Source organism: Lepus europaeus, chromosome 14 (genome assembly GCF_033115175.1).
Source record: "Lepus europaeus isolate LE1 chromosome 14, mLepTim1.pri, whole genome shotgun sequence".
NCBI classification, from domain to species: Eukaryota; Metazoa; Chordata; class Mammalia; order Lagomorpha; family Leporidae; genus Lepus; species Lepus europaeus.
In genome coordinates, this window is record NC_084840.1 from 80,647,555 (window position 1) to 80,665,143 (window position 17,589).

At 49.9% G+C, this 17,589-nt stretch overlaps 1 protein-coding gene across 1 annotated transcript; it reads left to right on the forward strand.

Annotated features, from left to right (window-relative positions):
- Positions 1–1,843: 1,843 nt before the first annotated feature.
- On the forward strand, positions 1,844–12,082 carry RHOU (ras homolog family member U). The gene is made up of 3 exons (XM_062211043.1): positions 1,844–2,305; positions 3,927–3,985; positions 8,860–12,082. Exons 1-3 carry the CDS (start codon positions 2,044–2,046, stop codon positions 9,313–9,315), a joined length of 777 nt encoding a protein of 258 aa, XP_062067027.1. The 5' UTR covers positions 1,844–2,043; the 3' UTR covers positions 9,316–12,082.
- Positions 12,083–17,589: the final 5,507 nt, after the last annotated feature.

Here is a 17,589-nt window from a genome sequence, read left to right on the forward strand (position 1 = left end):
AGTTCAGGGATTTTGGCTTCAGCCTGGCCCAGCTATTGCAGCCATTTGGGGAGTGAACCAGCAGGTAGAAGATCTGTCTCTCCCTTTCTCTCTCTAACTCTGGCTTTCAAGTATATTTTTAAAAAAGAAAAGAAAAATCAAAGTTAGGCTCCACTTAAATTCTGCCCCCTAAGGACCTCCCTTATCCTAGCTAAGGATCCCATTAATCCCAAAAGAAATGGTTCCCCCAACTTCACTTTGGTTGGCTTGCTCCCCAGAACGTTCATGGCTGCTTTAAAGGAACTCAGTATGGGGACAAGATAAAGTTAAAAAAAAAAAAATGCAGTTAAGTGGTAATAGTTAACATAGATACAGCGTGTGCTCATATCCTAGGTCGCCTAGGGCCTTAGAAGGCACCCTTTTCAAGGGAGGGGTCCTCAGTCCAAGCTTCTGGCCTCTTGATTAACCCTTCTCTGCATTCTGACCATGGCCATACTTCCAAGTCTGAGCTGAGCACAAGGGCTTCTTTTCACCTTTAGGTCATGGGTTAGGAGCTCTTGAAATGGAGCTGGACTCTGAAAGCTTATGGCACTCAAAACACATTACTTACTTACAAGCTCAGGTTTTCTCCTCTGTGAAATTGGCACAAGTCATGTTAAGATAAAAGGAATTGGCCGGCACCGCGGCTCGCTAGGCTAATCCTCCTCCTGCGGCGCCGGCACCCCAGGTTCTAGTCCCGGTCAGGGCTCTTGTTTTGTCCCGGTTGCTCCTCTTCCAGTCCAGCTCTCTGCTGTGGCCAGGGAGGGCAGTGGAGGATGGCCCAAGTGCTTGGGCCCTGCACCCACATGGGAGACCAGGAGGAAGCACCTGGCTCCTGGCTTCTGATCAGCGCAGCGCGCCAGCCACAATGCATCCGCTGTAGCAGCCACTTGGGGGGGGGGGGGTGAACCAACAGAAAAAGGAAGACCTTTCTCTCTGTGTCTCTCTCTCTCTCTAACTCTGCCTGTCAAAAAAAAAATTTAAAAAGATAAAAGGAATTAACAAATGCAGAGTACTGGTTCACAGAGCGACTCCATATCTGATAGCTATTAGTGGGATAGTACTCGTGTTGCTGGTATATGTCTCTTCACACACCACAGTATAAACCCCAAGGAGCAGGCCCAGAAGAGATGGCTCTGTTCTTTAAATGGGCTGTATGTTGCCTGCAGGTGGGAAGAAAACAGAAGAAAGAGGCAAGGATAAACGGACTGTATTTTCAGGTAACATTCTCGTTGCCAAATAACATTTAAGCTTTGGGAGAATCGAAGCCATAAAGAAACACCTTGGGCCATAACCGCAGGAAGGCGCGTGACAGACCCAAGGGGGGGGGGGGGGGGCGGGATCTAACTAGCAGGAACAACAGGCCGGCGTCCTTGTGTTCCAAGATGAGAATAAACGATTTGAAAAGAAAACTCCCAGCAGCACGGAACAGGGGAGTGAGGGCGTGGAAGAAGCTCAGCTGTCGGATCTGTCTCGGCCAAGCAAGGCCACGGCCCCAGTCCCCGGGAGCTTCGGAACAAACTGCCCACGCCGGCCCGGGTGCTGCTGGCGCTGCGCCCCCCGGGGGGCGGGGGCTCGTGGCTCCCACCGAGCGAACGCTCTGATCCGCCGCGGAGCCGCCCAGCAACGCGGGTGCAAGGACGCGGAGCGCAGGCTGGCGGCGCTGTGGCCTCGGCGCGGGGACGGAGGGGCCCCGCCGGACCCGCCTCTTTCCCCTCCCCTGCCGCCCGCCCCCCAACGCGTCGTGTCGCCGGGAAGCCGGGCGGAGGCAGAACGATCGGGCAGCACGGCGCTCCGGCCGCAGTCTTCCGAGCACGCGGGGCAGAGCCGGCTGGCGCCCCCGGGAGCGCGGAGCGGCGACCCTCCCGCCGCCTTTGTCCGCGCGAGACGCGCGGCCGGAGCCAGGAACGCGCGCCCGCCGCTGTCGGTGACAGCTCCACCCTCCCTCCCTCGACCCTCCGGGGCGGAGGGGCGGTCGGGCCGGGCCCTGATCGCCCGTGCCTGCAGGTCTGCGCGCGAGGACAGATGCCCCCGCAACAGGGGGACCCCGCGTTCTCCGGCCGCTGCGAGGCGCCGCCCGTGCCGCCGCGCCGGGAGCGCGGGGGACGAGGGGCGCGCGGGCCCGGGGCGCCGGGGGGCCGGGGGCGCGCGGGCGGCGCGGAGGGGCGCGGCGTCAAGTGCGTGCTGGTCGGCGACGGCGCGGTGGGCAAGACCAGCTTGGTGGTGAGCTACACCACCAACGGCTACCCCACCGAGTACATCCCCACCGCCTTCGACAACTTCTCGGGTGAGCCACGGCGCGCGGGGCGGGCGGGGTGGGGAGCGTGGGAGGGGGAAGCCCGCAAGTGCGGGGCGCAGGGCTCCGAGCCAGCTGGAGTTGGCCGCGGAGGGACGAGGAGCCCTGAAACCGGGGCCTGGGGAGGCGCAGGCAGGCGGGGCAGGGAGTCGGTGCCTGAAGAGATCGCTTAGTTCAGGAACCCAGGGACGGACCGAATGGAACAGGTGGAGTTCAGGTGCTCGTCTGCCACGCAGAGGAGTTGCGTCAGGTCGACGTTGCTGACGCCACTGTCCCATGTCTCGGGCAAGGTGACGCACAGGTGCCTTTACCTTGTTACCTGGGGCTGCGTCCCTTGCGGGCGGCTCAGCTGCACGCGGGGGGGGGGGGGGGGGGGGGCATCTCCAGGCTTTAAAGGGCCGTCCTGGTGACCCTGGAGGCGGCTGAGATTTGCGCTAACCCTGGGGCGTGAACAGCCTTTCTTGCCAGCCGGTTGGCTGTTCCAACTGGCTGGTAACTCTTAAGGATCTCTCTTCAAGCTACTGAAGACCCCTGGGTACGGGCTGCCCCGTCGTTTGGTGTGGGTGATTGAACGCTAAACCATCCCCTTGATGTTGGTTTTAAAGATCTTCTTGAATTCTAAAAAAAAAAAAAAAAAAAAAAAAAAAAAAAAAAAAGTTAAAAATGAAAATGACAGAAGCCAGTGGGGGGCACTATCTTAAAAATATACCCCCATTTACCCACCCCAAGTCTCTGATGGGCAGGTCCTGGTGCCTCCCTTCTCCAAGATACCCTAGATAAAAGGGCACCACACTAGTGGGACCTGTCTCTTCTTTCTCCCCCTCCCCCAGCCCACTCGGATAAACATTTCTAAACTGTTGGGAAGTTGTTGTAGAGAGAGCCCGAACTGAGCAATGCCTTCCCATGGAGATCTCATGCCTGGGCCAGACGCAGGCCCCCTCCCCCCACCCCAAATACCCTGATCCTAGTCAAAAGGTGGGCACCGGGCGGCTTGCTTTCCTTCCCTTTCTTAATCCTCTCTTTGAACTGACAGAGAGAGAGATAAGAACGTCCTCTCCCATAAACGGGACCATGCGGGCAGCCCCTGTGTTTGCACAAGTTCTCAGAAAGACCTGGGATTGGATGGTAAACTCTGAAAGTGAGGAGCATTTCCCAAGGAGGGGCGGAAAAAAAAAGACACAATTGTTTGTGAGGTTTTCTATTGATCTAAAACTGCAAGGTTGGTTCCCCCTTACCAGCCTACCACCCTCCCCACCTCCCCCCACCCCGTGTTGGTTTTTGGCCTTTGAAACAAGTGTGACAGGAAAATAAATCTTCAGGGCTGGGAGAAAAGCACAGGCCCTTCTTGGGCCACCATCAAAGGGCTCTGGGCTTTGCTGCCTCATGCATGGCCATAGAGTGCATTGCCAGCCGTGGAGGGTTTGTGGACAGAAATGCCTCCTCCACGGGGGCCTCCTGGATTTAGGTAAGTCTTTAAGCCCTTAGAGGACCCCCTCTCAGCCGGCACTGAGGCGCTTGGGACAGAACAGTAGTGGGGGCTCAAGCTATTGGTCTTGTGAAAGGGGTTAGAAAGGCACACCTCCTGATGGTCATTTTGGTCTTGTTTTTGAAGCTGTGGTGTCCGTGGACGGGCGGCCCGTGAGACTCCAGCTTTGTGACACGGCCGGTCAGGTCAGTATCGTGTTACCCCGCGGTGCTGGGAAAGGAAACAGCCTGTTAAAGGTTTCCAAAGAACCTTTGACGTGTCTCCAGAAGATTCTCTCAGTAACTGGGTCACCCCTCCGGACCCGCCCCTGCTGCTGGCCCTCTCACAGGGCTGGGCTGCACAGGACAGTCTTGGAACCAGCACAGCAGGGCCTGGCCAAGCCTGGGGTGGCCAGGGAAAGGAGGAGGCGGGGTCTCAAGAAGGGGGTCCCCTTAAGCAGGAGTTCGCAACACAGCTCACTTTGTGGTTTTCGCTGAGAAAACGTCAGTTAGCTGTTGTAATCCTTGCTCAAAGTAAATGGGTAATGTCATCATCAGGGTCAGCGAGCTGGGTATTTTAAGAAATATGGGGTTTTTGTCAGTAGTGTGAATATGTCCTTCTCTGACTGCCCGGGACCAACCCCAGCCGCTGAAGCGGAGGCAGAGAGCATTCTCAGCTGCAGGATTGAACGGGCCGCCGCTCACTCGCTCCAGATCCTGAACAGTCATTCCTGGCTCGCGGGCTGGGTGCTTGGGAGCAGCAGCCTGGCAGTGATGGAGCGGGCATGGGTGTGGGATTCCTCTGTGGTGGAACTGTCTCCACCTGTCCCCCTGCGTCACTGAGGTCAGACTGTGCCTCATGAGCACTGTGCAGAGTGACAGACGACACGCGTGTTGTCTCCCCTGTATTCTCTCGAGTTCAACAAGGTGTTGGGGAATCCTGTGCAGGCAGGGCAAAGTGCTGACAAAAGCAACCTGCCAAAGGTCAAGTGTCCTGATTTTTTTTTCCTAAGATTATTTATTTATTTATTTATTGACTGATTTCAGAGGCAGAGTTACAGAGAAAGGGAAAGAGAGAGAGAGAGGTCTTCCATCCTGCTGGTTCACTCACCAGATGGCCGCAATGGCCCAGAGCTGGGCTGATCCGAAGCCAGGAGCCAGGAGCTTCTTCCGGGTCTCCCACGCAGGTGCAGGGGCCCAAGCACTTGGGCTATCTTCTACTGCTTTCCCAGGCCACGAGCAGAGAATTGGATTGGAAGTGGAGCAGCCGAGACTCAAACCGGTGCCCATATGGGATGCAGACACCGCAGGCAGAGGCTTAGCCTACTCTGCCACAGCACCGGCCCCAAATGTGGGCATTAAAATGTGGGCAGAGGGGGCCAGCACCGTGACGTAGTAGTAGGCTAAGCCTCTGCAGCCCAGCACACCTCTCTGCCAGGGGATGTCACGCAGAGGTCGCTGCCCATCTCGGGGTTCCCTCGCAAGTGCAGACTCTCCACAAGGAATGTGATCTCCTGAGCCGGCATTTTGTTTCTCAAATCCAGCAGCATTGCAGGGCTTGATGAGGGTCCTAGAGTGGATGAACAGTGAAATGCTGGGATCTCGGGGTGGTGCCACTGGCCGTGGACCTGTCACTCAACACAGGTTGTGGGGAGGACAAAGCAGTTTATAGAAACTCATAGAAGTACTGCGAACTAAAGAACCTGTGGCTCAGAGACACAGGCTGGTGCTCCTGGCAGAAAAGCCTCCAGAGTTTTAAAGGAGGAATAGGAGTTTTACCAGAAAAACTTGGTAAAAATGACTCGGGATTATCCAAAAAGAATTTAGATACTTTTTCCTTCATATTGGCTGTTTGAAAGGGAAGCATAAATGTCATTTTAGAAATAGTTTCGGCCAGCGCCACAGCTCACTTGGCTAATCCTCCGCCTGTGGCGCCTGCACACCAGGTTCTAGTCCCAGTTGGGGCGCCAGAATCTGTCCCGGTTGCCCCTCTTCCAGTCCAGCTCTCTGCTGTGGCCCAGGAAGGCAGGGGAGGATGGCCCAAGTGCTTGGGCCCTGCACCCGCATGGGAGACCAGGAGAAGCACCTGGCTCCTGGCTTCAGATCGGCGCTGTGCACCGGCCGCAGCGCGAGGGCCGCAGCAGCCATTGGGGGTGAACCAACCGAAAAGGAAGACCTTTCTCTCTGTCTCTCTCTCTCACTGTCCACTCTGCCTGTCAAAAGAGAGAGAGAGAGAGGTAGGAGAAAGAAAGAGAGAAAGAGAGAGAGAGAGAGAGAGAGAGGGGGAGGGAGGGAGGGAGGGAGGGAGATGAGCTGGGAACAGAGAGGCCGACCCTGCTGGCTGAATGCATGTCCAGAGATGGTTTGGTTTGCTTGTTAGGCAGGTGAGTCTATAAGATGTCAAGAGGAGGTTTCTAACACTGGACTTGCAGTGTCACTCAAGTGCAGAGAGACCAGAGAGACTGCTCAGTTTAAGATGTATCCCTTTGGGCATAAGAGAAAGGCTCATTGCTAAAACAAGAGTAGCTTACTGTGGAACTGCCCACGGGAGCTGAAAATTCTTCAGCCTTTTGACTCAGAAAGAGCTTGGAAGAAACCTTCATGTTTAAAAGACAAAAACCAGCCAGCGCGGCAGCTCACTAGGCTAATCCTCTGCCTGTGGCGCCAGCACACTGGGTTCTAGTCCCAATTGGGGTGCCGGATTCTGTCCCGGTCGCTCCTCTTCCAGCCCAGCTCTCTGCTATGGCCAGGGAGTGCAGTGGAGGATGGCCCAAGTGCTCGGACCCTGCACCCGCATGCGAGACCAGGAGAAGCACCTGGCTCCTGGCTTCAATAGCAGCCATTTGGGGGATGAACCAATGGAAGGAAGACCTTTCTCTCTCTCTCTCTCTAACTCTGCCTGTCAAAAAAAAAAAAAAAAAAAAAGAAACCAAAACCCCTCCAATGGCAGCTTGAGCAAGAGGAGTGCTGCCCTAAAGCCTCAGGCTCCTGCCTCTGCCCCGCCCACCCCTGAGGGGTTGATGCTACTGCCTTCGGCTGACCTGGCCAGCACCTACAATCTCTGGGCCTTGGGACATTTTCCCTGGAGGGTGCATTCCAGCTGGCCTCCGGCCTCCGTGCACATGTGTATGTTGCATTATTTCGACAAATAGCCAAGGAGTCTCATCTGGCACCAAGCAGGACATTTCATTTCTGTTTCGCTCCCGGGACCCTGTAGCCAGACTCTCAAGAGCTGTGGAGAGCCAGCTTTCTAAAAAGGCCAGGCACGAGGCTGGCCCCTGCACTTGCCTTTCTTTTTTTCTTTTTTTTTTTTTTCTTTTTCTGCTTTGTGTGTGTGTGTGTGTGTGTGTAATGTAACCCCAGAGTCCAGGGCATACAGAGAGTGGCTACCACCCAGTAATGGAGAGCAGCTACCGGAAGGGGCTGCCGTAAGACATTTGGCCCCCGTTTTATCGTCTTCTAGAACAGACAAGGGAGTATTCTATTAAAAGATCTTCAGAGCTAGTTGAGTTTCTGTGTTTACCCTTTGAGGCCAAAGTTGGCACTAAGAAACTTAATCCATTCTTATTCTGCTGTCACTTACGATGTACAAGTGGCAGTGACTCTGAAATGCCATATTCACTCCTGAGCACTAGAGCCGGGCAGCTGGTGGTCGCCCCACAGTGGAAACCCAGAGACTTGAATGAAGAAAGTACCTTCAAATAAGACAGCTACAGTTTCCCCGTAACCCTAGAGCAACACATGGAGAATTAGCAGGTATTTTTTTAAAGATTTATTTATTTGAAAGAGTTACAGACAGGTAGAGGCAGAGAGAGAGAGAGAAAGAAAGGTCTTCCATCCACTGGTGCACTCCCCAATTGGCCACAATGGCTGGAGCTGCACTGATCTGAAGCCAGGAGCCAGGAGTTTCTTCTGGATCTCCCACATAGGTGCAGAGGCCCAAGGACTTGGGCCATCTATTGGAAGTGGAGCAGCTGGACTCAAACCGGCACCCATATGGGATGCCAGTACTGCAGGCGGTGGCTTTATGTGCTAATCCACAGCACTGGCCCAATAAGCAAGTTTAAAAGAGAGAGAGAGAGAGAGAGAGAGAGAGATGCTGGTGTGGAATCCTGTGTCTTCCTTACACAATCAAATCCCCTTACTGACACTGTGCCTGGTTGTGAGGTGATGTTGACTTTGTGTTGCCTTTAAGTGGATCACTGCACCAGGCCCTTCAACAGTTTGCTGATGATTTACTTTTAACCAACCGTAACTGACTCAATTTAGTTCTCCATACTTTAAGAGCAGGTGGATATGTCCATTTTTTTGGTTCTTTATCTGTCCAAAGTGTTGCAAATGGAGACCTCTGGTACTGCCAGCCATAAAAGGGGGGAAAAGGTAGTAAGAGACAGGTAAGGAAGGAGAACAAAACAGCTGATTCAGCCAGAAGCAGAGTGTGGGAACTTATATCCAAAAGCTGACGCCGAGACACATGGATGCTCTGCATGTGCCAAGGGCCAGCAGCCTAACAGAGGCTCCACCTCTGGATCTGTCCTTGTGTGTCAGGAACATTGTGTTCCGTGCTGTGAGTGCACAGTCAGCATCTCTCACAGCTGCGGTGGGGAAGGAGAAGACAGCGGTGTCGGTAAAGCGGGGTGTGCTGCAGTCACGTTAGGGTTCTGGGGATCAGCGCGGCTGTGGTCTCGACATTTCAGCAGAGTGAAGCTGCTTCCCTCGGGCAGAACGCTAGGTAAAGTCAGTTTTATTTCTGAAGCCACTCGCTTTAAGTGCTTTTCTTTGGTCAGTTGCGAGCAGATTGTGGGTATTGATGAAACCCTGAACACATCTGGCGGTGTTAGGGCCATAGCTGGCCCTAACATAGCTGGCCTGGAAGCAGGTGGCCGCCGAACCTGCACCCCTCCCCAGAGCCCCCAACCCCACTTGGGTACATAGCAAGGTTGTTGCCAAGACACTGGCTCTTCCATCTGTAGCCAGTGACTTTTGGTTCCCTGCCAGCCCCTTGTAGGAGAGACGCTCATGGGTGTTGCTGGCGAGAATGGATTTCCAAAATCACCTTTGGCTGCTCTGCTTTGTTGCAGGATGAGTTTGACAAGCTGAGGCCCCTCTGCTACACCAACACCGACATCTTCCTGCTGTGTTTCAGTGTGGTGAGCCCCTCGTCCTTCCAGAATGTCAGCGAGAAATGGGTGCCGGAGATTCGCTGCCACTGCCCCAAAGCCCCCATCATCCTGGTGGGGACACAGTCCGACCTCCGCGAAGATGTCAAAGTGCTCATCCAGCTGGACAAGTGCAAAGAGAAGCCCGTGCCGGAAGAGGCGGCCAGGCTGTGCGCCGAGGAGATCAAAGCCGCCTCCTACATCGAGTGTTCCGCCTTGACTCAGAAAAACCTCAAAGAGGTCTTTGACGCGGCCATCGTGGCCGGCATTCAGTACTCGGACACACAGCAGCAGCCAAAGAAGTCTAAAAGCAGGACTCCAGACAAAGTGAAAAACCTCTCCAAGTCCTGGTGGAAGAAGTACTGCTGTTTCCTATGATGCTGGCGAGAGGCCCAGCCGAGGCCACTTTCACATGAAATCCATGTTAGAAGCTATATTAGCTGAAACGACATGTTTTACCGTGTAGGGCCTGTACAGAGAATGTGAGCGCTTTGGTAGTCTGAGTTGCCGATGTCCGTGTTCTCTCTTGCCTTTAGTTTCCTCGTTCGGTTGAGCGTAGGGATGAAATACGTATGCAGGATATTTTTGAAGGGAGTTAAGACTTTTTCCTGACTCTGGAATTGAGCGCCCTAGAACTCTGGATTAATTTATCCCGAATAGAGAAAAGGCACCTTCAAGAAGTGGATGTCGAAAATGAAATTTCACTATACTAGAAAGTACAGAAGAACAAAGGTGGGGTTGTCTGGTTACCCCTCTCTTAATTAAGGGCTACTTAACGCACAGAGCTGTGTGTACATGGGTCAGCCATGCTGAGGACAGCTGTCAGCTTTGAAACTCCATGCAAACTCTACCTTTTTTCTTTCTTTATGAGCAAAAAATATGAGGAAAACAGGAGACCTCTGCCTACAAAACCTCAAACCAGTCACTTCTGTCATTTCATAGTTCCCGGGTCCTTAAGGTTTCATAAAGCAACCAGCAAAACAGCCCACTGTGTAGACCAAAAAGGAAACATGTTCATTGGGGTTTTTCCTCCTGAATCCAGTTTGTGTCGACTCTGTGTGAACACAGGCAAAATACAGTGCAGTACAGACAATAGCCAAGGTAGCCAGAAGTCCCTGTGTCTTCTTTAGGGAGCGCCTCGTGCTGAGATCAGAATGTGTGTGATGTTTGCTCTCGCTGCCGTAACAGGTGCACAGAGCTGCCCAAGCCTCAGGTGAGGGGAGCACCAGGGGCCATCCACCGGGAGTTCTGAAATTGTGCCATCTGCAGAGCAGTGAGCACTCCTGAAAAGCCAACAGGAAATGTTTGTGGGACATGAAGCGTCTTTTTTCTTAAGTCCGCCAAAACGTATGTTCATGTGTACACGCACACACATGCACTCAGGCACATGCATGCACGTATTGCGTATGGCTGTATCTGCGCTGACACAGGTTTACAAACAGAAGAAAGCATGGCCACAAAGAGCAGGTATTAGGCTGGTGGCTTCCTCTTGAAGACTTGCTTGATATACCCTGGATATGATTTTAATTTACATAATTTTGAGGCCATCTTAAAAATAAAATTAATACCTTTGAATCCCGTTAAAGCAACTGATTCAGTTCACTGATGGCTCTCAGGACACTGGCTACTGGCTGCTGAGGGGCCGTGGAGGGTCAGGCATGGCAGGCCAGGGACACACCCGGTCAGGGCCCTCACTGTCCCATGCTTCCTCACCATGGACAGCCAGGAGACAAGTCTGTAACGTGTTCCTCAAGGTGGCAGTTTTTAGGGCTGAACCTTGGGTACAAAGTGCCACATCAGAAAGAGTGGGTGACCCGCGAGAGGTGTGCCTCTGAGAGGCCGCACATGAGTGGAACCCTTGTGAAGTTAACATTGTCAAGCCTGCAGGAGTGACACAGTCACCAAAATCCCCTCAACACCTAGGGAAGTCTCCGAAAAGCCAGGGGAGAGGAGAAGTTTATCTTAGTGAGCTTTGGGTTGCCTTTTTGTTTATATTTAAAAAAAAATTCAACTTGTGTTTTTCTATAGAAAAAGTGGAACAATCAGTTCATACCTTAGGTTAAGTGCTGCTTTTATTTCTGTTAGTAAAATCAAACAATTTATTTAACAAAGGTTAGTCTTTAAACCACTGAAATACATAAACAATTTGCCATTGATTTTCCAGCATGTTAAAACTGACACCAGTCGTTGTTTCACAAAGCATTTAGTTACAGCCTGAGTGGATGAAGTGGATTCATCTGTGGAAATACTTAAGACATGCATTCCGGTCTTGCAGTGTGCCTGGCTCACCTGTCTGTGAGAGGCCAGGCTTCCCAGGCTGTCCTGGTGGGCAGAGGTGAGGGGAAGAGGGTTGAATTCTTCAGCTGAGAAGTAATTCTAAACACTGTATTAAAGGAAATGTCGTGGGGTACAATGCAAATTCCCTTTCTAAGGTAGGACACAAAACTTGAAAGAGTTTGTATGCATATGATGGTGTAGGGGGCTGCAATTGGTCATCCTGGGGGAGGCCCTTTGGCCCCCTCAGCTTTCCAACCACAGGTAAAAACAGTGAGGGGCACTGTGTGACCCCATTCTGAAAGCTTTACTCAGTTTATTTTTAACCAGCTTAATAAAACCTGGCACTAGTGCTCAAAATCTAGGGAGTTGAGCTTATATGCAACTGTTCAACATGCTGCCACATTTTCTAGGATAGCAAAGGTACTTGAACTTTTCTTCCACTCTTTATTTCCTTATGAGAACAGGGATTGGGGCTGAAAATTTTTGTGTGCTTGAGTTAAATATAAAGTTGTTTTACCTCAAAGCTGAAAACATGTTAAACTTGCAGCGATGATTGTACGAAAGAGTTGTGCTTTAGCGAATACCACTTTGGCTTCATGTCATAATTTAAAAATTTAACGTGTCCCTAAGCTGATATCACTTTTTACCATGTTTGTAGAAGTGGATCTTTTGCGACCTTGTTCTCTGATTGACTAAGACTGACACAAGCCAAAACAAGGACAAGGTCTTCTCTCCAGACTCTCTGTAACCTGGTGGCCTTACCAAGTTGTAATTCTATGTTTTCAAGTGTAAATGATGTGGGGCAGAATGTTGTACTTCAAAATGCTATCAATGAGGTGTATGAAATAAATCCTGACTTATGGCAGTAGCTGCTTTTTCCTACTGAAGAATCCTGTTATAAGTTATATTAGCTTTTTGCCACTTTAACAAAATACCTGAGAGAAGCTTGTATGAAGGCAGGTTTATTTTGGCTTGTGGTTCTGGAGGTTCTCAGTCCAAGGTTGTATAAGTCTCCTTTTCTATCCAGTGATGCCAGGGGATGGCAGTTGAGGAGTACGTGCAGAGGCAGGACCACACAGCGTGCCAGGAAGCAGAGAGAACAATGAGGCCCAGCTTGGGTTTTTCTTTTTTTTCTTTTTTTTCTTTTTTTTTTTTTTTAACAGGCAGAGTGGACAGTGAGAGAGAGAGACAGAGAGAAAGGTCTTCCTTTTGCCGTTGGTTCACCCTCCAATGGACGCCGTGGCTGCGGCCGGCACATCACACTGATCCGAAGCCAGGAGCCAGGTGCTTCTCCTGGTCTCCCATGCGGGTGCAGGGCCCAAGCACTTGGGCCATCCTCCACTGCACTCCCAGGCCATAGCAGAGTGGCCTGGAAGAGGGGCAACCGGGACAGAATCCGGCGCCCTGACTGGAACTAGAACCCGATGTGCCAGCGCCACAACCAGCTTGGGTTTTATAACCAGCTCTCACAATAACCACCTCCCAAGGGCAGACCCCCAAAGACCTCCCATAAGGGCTGTCTCCCAACACCGCAGTTAGATCATTTCCATTGTAGTAACATCAATTTATGACTCTTGAGATTTACAATCTGCATGAACCTGGGAGCCATGGCCTATTCAAACCATAGCAGAAGTGGATAAAATGTCAGCTACATGTTGAAGCGGCAACCAGTTGGGAAGCATCTTGGAGTACCTCAATACAGGGTTCTGTGGATTCTCAAATCACAGTCTCATAAGCATTCCCTGACTATGCATTCCTAACAGACCTTGTGCTACTGTCCGACCAGTGTGTTGCAAGGAACACTAGTCTCAGAGCCGGTCCACTTAGTGGGCATGAAACAGCCTAGATCCAAGCATCAGTTTCCTCAAGTGTGAGCAGTACTGACTTCCACACCAGGATCTTTGAGTCCTGAGTCATGTGATCTGTCAGTCACCGTGGAAGAGGTTAGAAGTCAATGGTACCATGATCTACCAGCACAGGGAGCTGTCTGGGTCTTCAGTGTGATTTCATGAGGCCCCTGATGTCCATCTGATCATGGGACAAGGATGCAGCACTTATTCCAGAGACTCCAAAGAATGCAACCCCAGGAAAATGACCGTTCTGAGCAACTCGAAGTCATCCTGCTTGTTTACACAGCCTGCCCCCATCTCAAGTGATCTGTAATGAAGGATGCACTTGCACACTTCATTTTCATCATGCCACAGAAGCCAGGCCTACAACCTTCATGAGCACCCAGTAGACAGTCACAGTGGATGGCAGTACTTCTCAGAAAGCAACTAAAACTGCTTCCCAGTTCCATAGGACTAGAGATGCCGAAAGCTGACTTCCTAGCCCTCAGCAGCTGCTACGGGGGAGCTGACCCCAGCCCAGAGGAATGTGGATCCCTGACCTACTTGCCCCATTGGGGACAGGCCTTCCAAGTACACATCCACAGAGTGCCTTGTCCTTATAGGGCACATGTGGGTGTGTATCACTGAGGTATTCACAGGACCTGAGGAGGTAAGAGAACAAGAAGAACCTGAGAAAAACACTTTTCTGAAAGGCAGGAAGTTCCCAAAATGGAGGCAAATCTGACTTGTCTTGCAGGCCAGTCTAGACAGAACAGGAGTGCAGAGAGGGAAGACAGATGTCAGAGAGGCAAAGACTCCAGAGTGGCCATGATGTCAGAGCAGTGATGGGGAGGAAGGGGTGGAGAGGCTGGGCTCTGCCCCTGTGCTGCTTTACCCTACTCAACCCTTGAATCACACCACAGCTAAACTTTCTAACCTCCAAAGGGGATAAGCATGTAACACCCAACCCAACACGTTAAGGAAAGGATCAAACCAGGGTTATGAATGTAAAGTGCTAGTGCATTGTAAGCTTTCAGTGCATGTTCACTCTGTTGGTCTTAATAGATTTGGTCAATGATACCTTAAATTTCCATCACAGCAGGATCCCCAGCCAATACTCAGGCCCCCACCCTTCCCTTCCACCAGCACCCCACTGAGGGCACAATTGGCCCCTAATGGTTTTCATCTTCACCTCATCTAAATTTTATGAGGCTTGTGCTTTTTATAGATGCTTAAACATTCATTTTGTTGACTTCCACAAAATTAGAATTACATAGATCCTTCCAGGAGTTGCACAGCCTGGCTCTACGGACCAAAGCTTCTGCTGCTCTCACAAAGCCATGAGCTGCAGACTACCCCCACTAAAAGCCATCAACAGAATCCTGCAGTTAGTGAGGCAGCAAGTCTGAATCCAGTGTGCAAAGGAGGCTTGGGAAGTCAATGGGCAAGGTAGCAATGCAGGCGTTGATTGCAAAAGTTGTGGCTCTCTGATGCATTCCCCAGCCCTCTGCTGTCCCACGGCTCCTGTCATCCAAGAAGCTCTTGCTCCAGACTAATACATTCTTCATATTTTTACAGTCATTTATCCACCTGAGTCAGCCAACTATTGATCCCCCTGATGTTCGGTACAATGTGCAATCCTCACAATCAAACCAAGCCTTGAAGAGATATAGCTTGCATATGACAGATGTGTGTATTGGGAGGTGGCTATTTAAAAAGGAGGACACATTCTGAAGTAGAATGTACCTCTGGTCCTGGCCTCCTGCGTGTTGCACAGCCTTTTGCAACCTAACTCACTGCATTAGCCTCCTGTGGCTGCTGGAGCAAATGACTGCAAGCTCAATGGCTTAAAACAGCACAGACTCACTCCCTTACAGTTCTGGAGGTGAGAAGTCTCTCACAAGAGGGAATTGGCAGGGGCTTATCATTTCCTGGAGATGCTAGAGAAGAGTCTGTTTTCTTGCCTCTTCCAGCTTCTGGGGTCCGCTTGCACTCCTTGGCTTGGGTCTTCCTCCACCACCAAAGCCAGAAGTGGCCAGTCCAATCAAATCTACCTTCCTCTTCTGTATGTAAGGACTCTCATTATTATATTGGGGCCACCTGGATAATCCAGGGTACTCTCCCCATCTTAAAGTCAAGTGATTAGCAAACTTTAATCCCATCTGCTACCCTAAGTTCCCTTGGTCGTGTAGCATCCAGGGTCTAGGATGTAGACCACACTCAGTCATATCTGCACACCTTACTTCTGAGAGGGTCCACTGTAGCTACTTTCAAAGAAGGAAGCCAAGGACCCTTGACTACTGTCTCTTCCTTCTCCTTGGCTTCTCTCCATTGATTTGTACGTGGAGAAAAACTTCTGTTTTGCCACACATGGTTTGGTGCAAACCAAAATGAAAACCAACAAAGAAATAGTCCTAGGTGTTTGTGTGTATATTGTGTGTGTATGTGTTTTTGTGATGTATATTTGTGTTTGTGTGTAGATATGTAGATATTTGTGTGTGTCTCTGTGAGATTATGTGAATCAATGATGATTTGTGAGTGTGAATTTATCTTTGTGTTTATGTGTGTATATGTGTATGATATGTGGTTTTATTGTGTAGATGTGTGTGTGTTTGTGTCTCTGTGTGAGGCTGTATATATAATGTGTGTATTGGTGTGTTTGTATGTGTGTGTAAGGGATGTTATGATGGTTTCTTTTGTTATTGGCAGTTGAGCCTAACATAAAGGCAAGTCTCCAAGAATGTGAAAATCATGGAATTGAGGTGTCCCTGAGCAGTCATTGGTGTGGCTGCCAGATGAGGGACAGATGTACCCAGTCACCCCTAACAGGATGAGAGCCATTGTTGGTTAGCAGTCTCTTCTGTGAGATGGATGTGTTCTTGTCTTAGCATTGTCACTGAACAGCCAGGTCTCCTATCCTAATTCTTCAAGATACCAGAAACACCTTTATTAAGATCTTGTATCTCAGAGAAAAAATGTTCTTATCCTACCAACTCTGTGGATGTCCTTCATGAGACAAACTTTCTCACACTGCATTTGGAAGGTGGCTTATGACTAGAATTTGGCTTGAATGTCCATGTGACAATTTTACATCTTTGCCCAGATTTGCACAAGAGGGAGAAATATTTTCCATATGGTTGTATGTAGCATTTCCTCTCACACTGACGTAGAAGTAGCATCAATTTAGTCTATGTTGGTTGCCACTATGGCAAGTATTTCCATTAGAAGGTGTATTCTGACGGTCTAGGAATGCTACTTTGGAGAGTTTAAATTTAAACTCAGAATAAATAGAAATCAGAAATTTTAATATATCCCTTAGTATACAAGCTTTAAGAAATAATTCCTGGGTCACTCTTTAAAAATACTGGATAATAGTTGATTTGGAGTTTAAGACAAGTGCCAACATTGTGTGTGGCTAGTGGAAGAGAGAGTCATGTATTTCAGGAGTAAATATAAAAAACTGACATTTTACATAAAAACCAGGAAGACTGCTGGCTATTTTCTCTCCAACTTGTCATAACCTTGGACTATACCAGACTCCACTGGCTGGGCCAGAATTCAATTTTAAATCTCCCCAAGTGTCTCAAGAGGTATCTGGTAGGACTTTAGAACTCACTGATATCTAACAGGTCATCAACCACTGCAGCAGCAAATGAAATAGTGTGGCTTGAATATTTATTTATGAATGATTATAATGAGAAAAATCACAAAAAATCATGTATACACACAATACACACATGCACATCACACAGAACACCCAAAGGTCTCTCCCCATGCTAATTCTCTTCTCCACAGGTCTCCCCACCCTTCTGGATCTTGCTGGGTTTCTAATGTTCATTCTGAAATGAAATCTCAGGAGAACAACTGTTTACACTAGTGGTTGAGATGACTTTGTCTCACATTGGAGTGCCTACTTTCAATTCTTCACTCCAGCTTCCTGCAAACACAGACCCTGGGAGGCAACAGTCATGGCTGAAGTTGTTGAGTGTCTGTCACCCACATGGGAGACCTGGATTGAGTTTCCAGCTTCTGATTCTGACTCTGATGCACCCCAAGTTATTACAGGCATTTGTTGAGTGAACCAGTGGATGGGAAACTACCCCTCTCTCCCTTCCTCTCTCCCTCCCTGCTTCACAAATAAATTAAAAAGAAAATAAAAAGAAATCTCAGATGAGATCATGAAGGTAGGGGGGCTGTACACAAACTACTATTGCTTAGTAATCATCTAAAACCAGAGAAGTGGATTTTCAATGTATTCAATATATCTCCTCAACATATCTAGTTGATTGCTTTACTTCAGAGTCGAAGGGATGGGAATGAGGGCATTGTACTATATGTACCTTTTGCTTTTGTGAAAAACTTGAATCATTTTTATGGTTGGGTGGTTCTGTGTGGCTGAGAGCCATCTGGGAGATGGGAGATCTCTATCTCTGTCTTTCTGTTTCTCTCCCTTCCTCTCAACTCTCTCTCTCTCTCTCTCTCTCTCTCTCTCCCTTTCAAATAAATATTTAAAAACAAAAAACTTGTATTAAAATTATTTCTGTCC

Bases quoted from the DNA above. Each gene is read 5' to 3' on its own strand.
- RHOU (XM_062211043.1), top strand. From the start codon at position 2,044: ATGCCCCCGCAACAGGGGGACCCCGCGTTCTCCGGCCGCTGCGAGGCG. The intron at 2,306-3,926 runs GTGAGCCACGGC...TTGTTTTTGAAG, and splicing joins CGCCTTCGACAACTTCTCGG to CTGTGGTGTCCGTGGACGGG. The intron at 3,986-8,859 runs GTCAGTATCGTG...GCTTTGTTGCAG, and splicing joins TTTGTGACACGGCCGGTCAG to GATGAGTTTGACAAGCTGAG.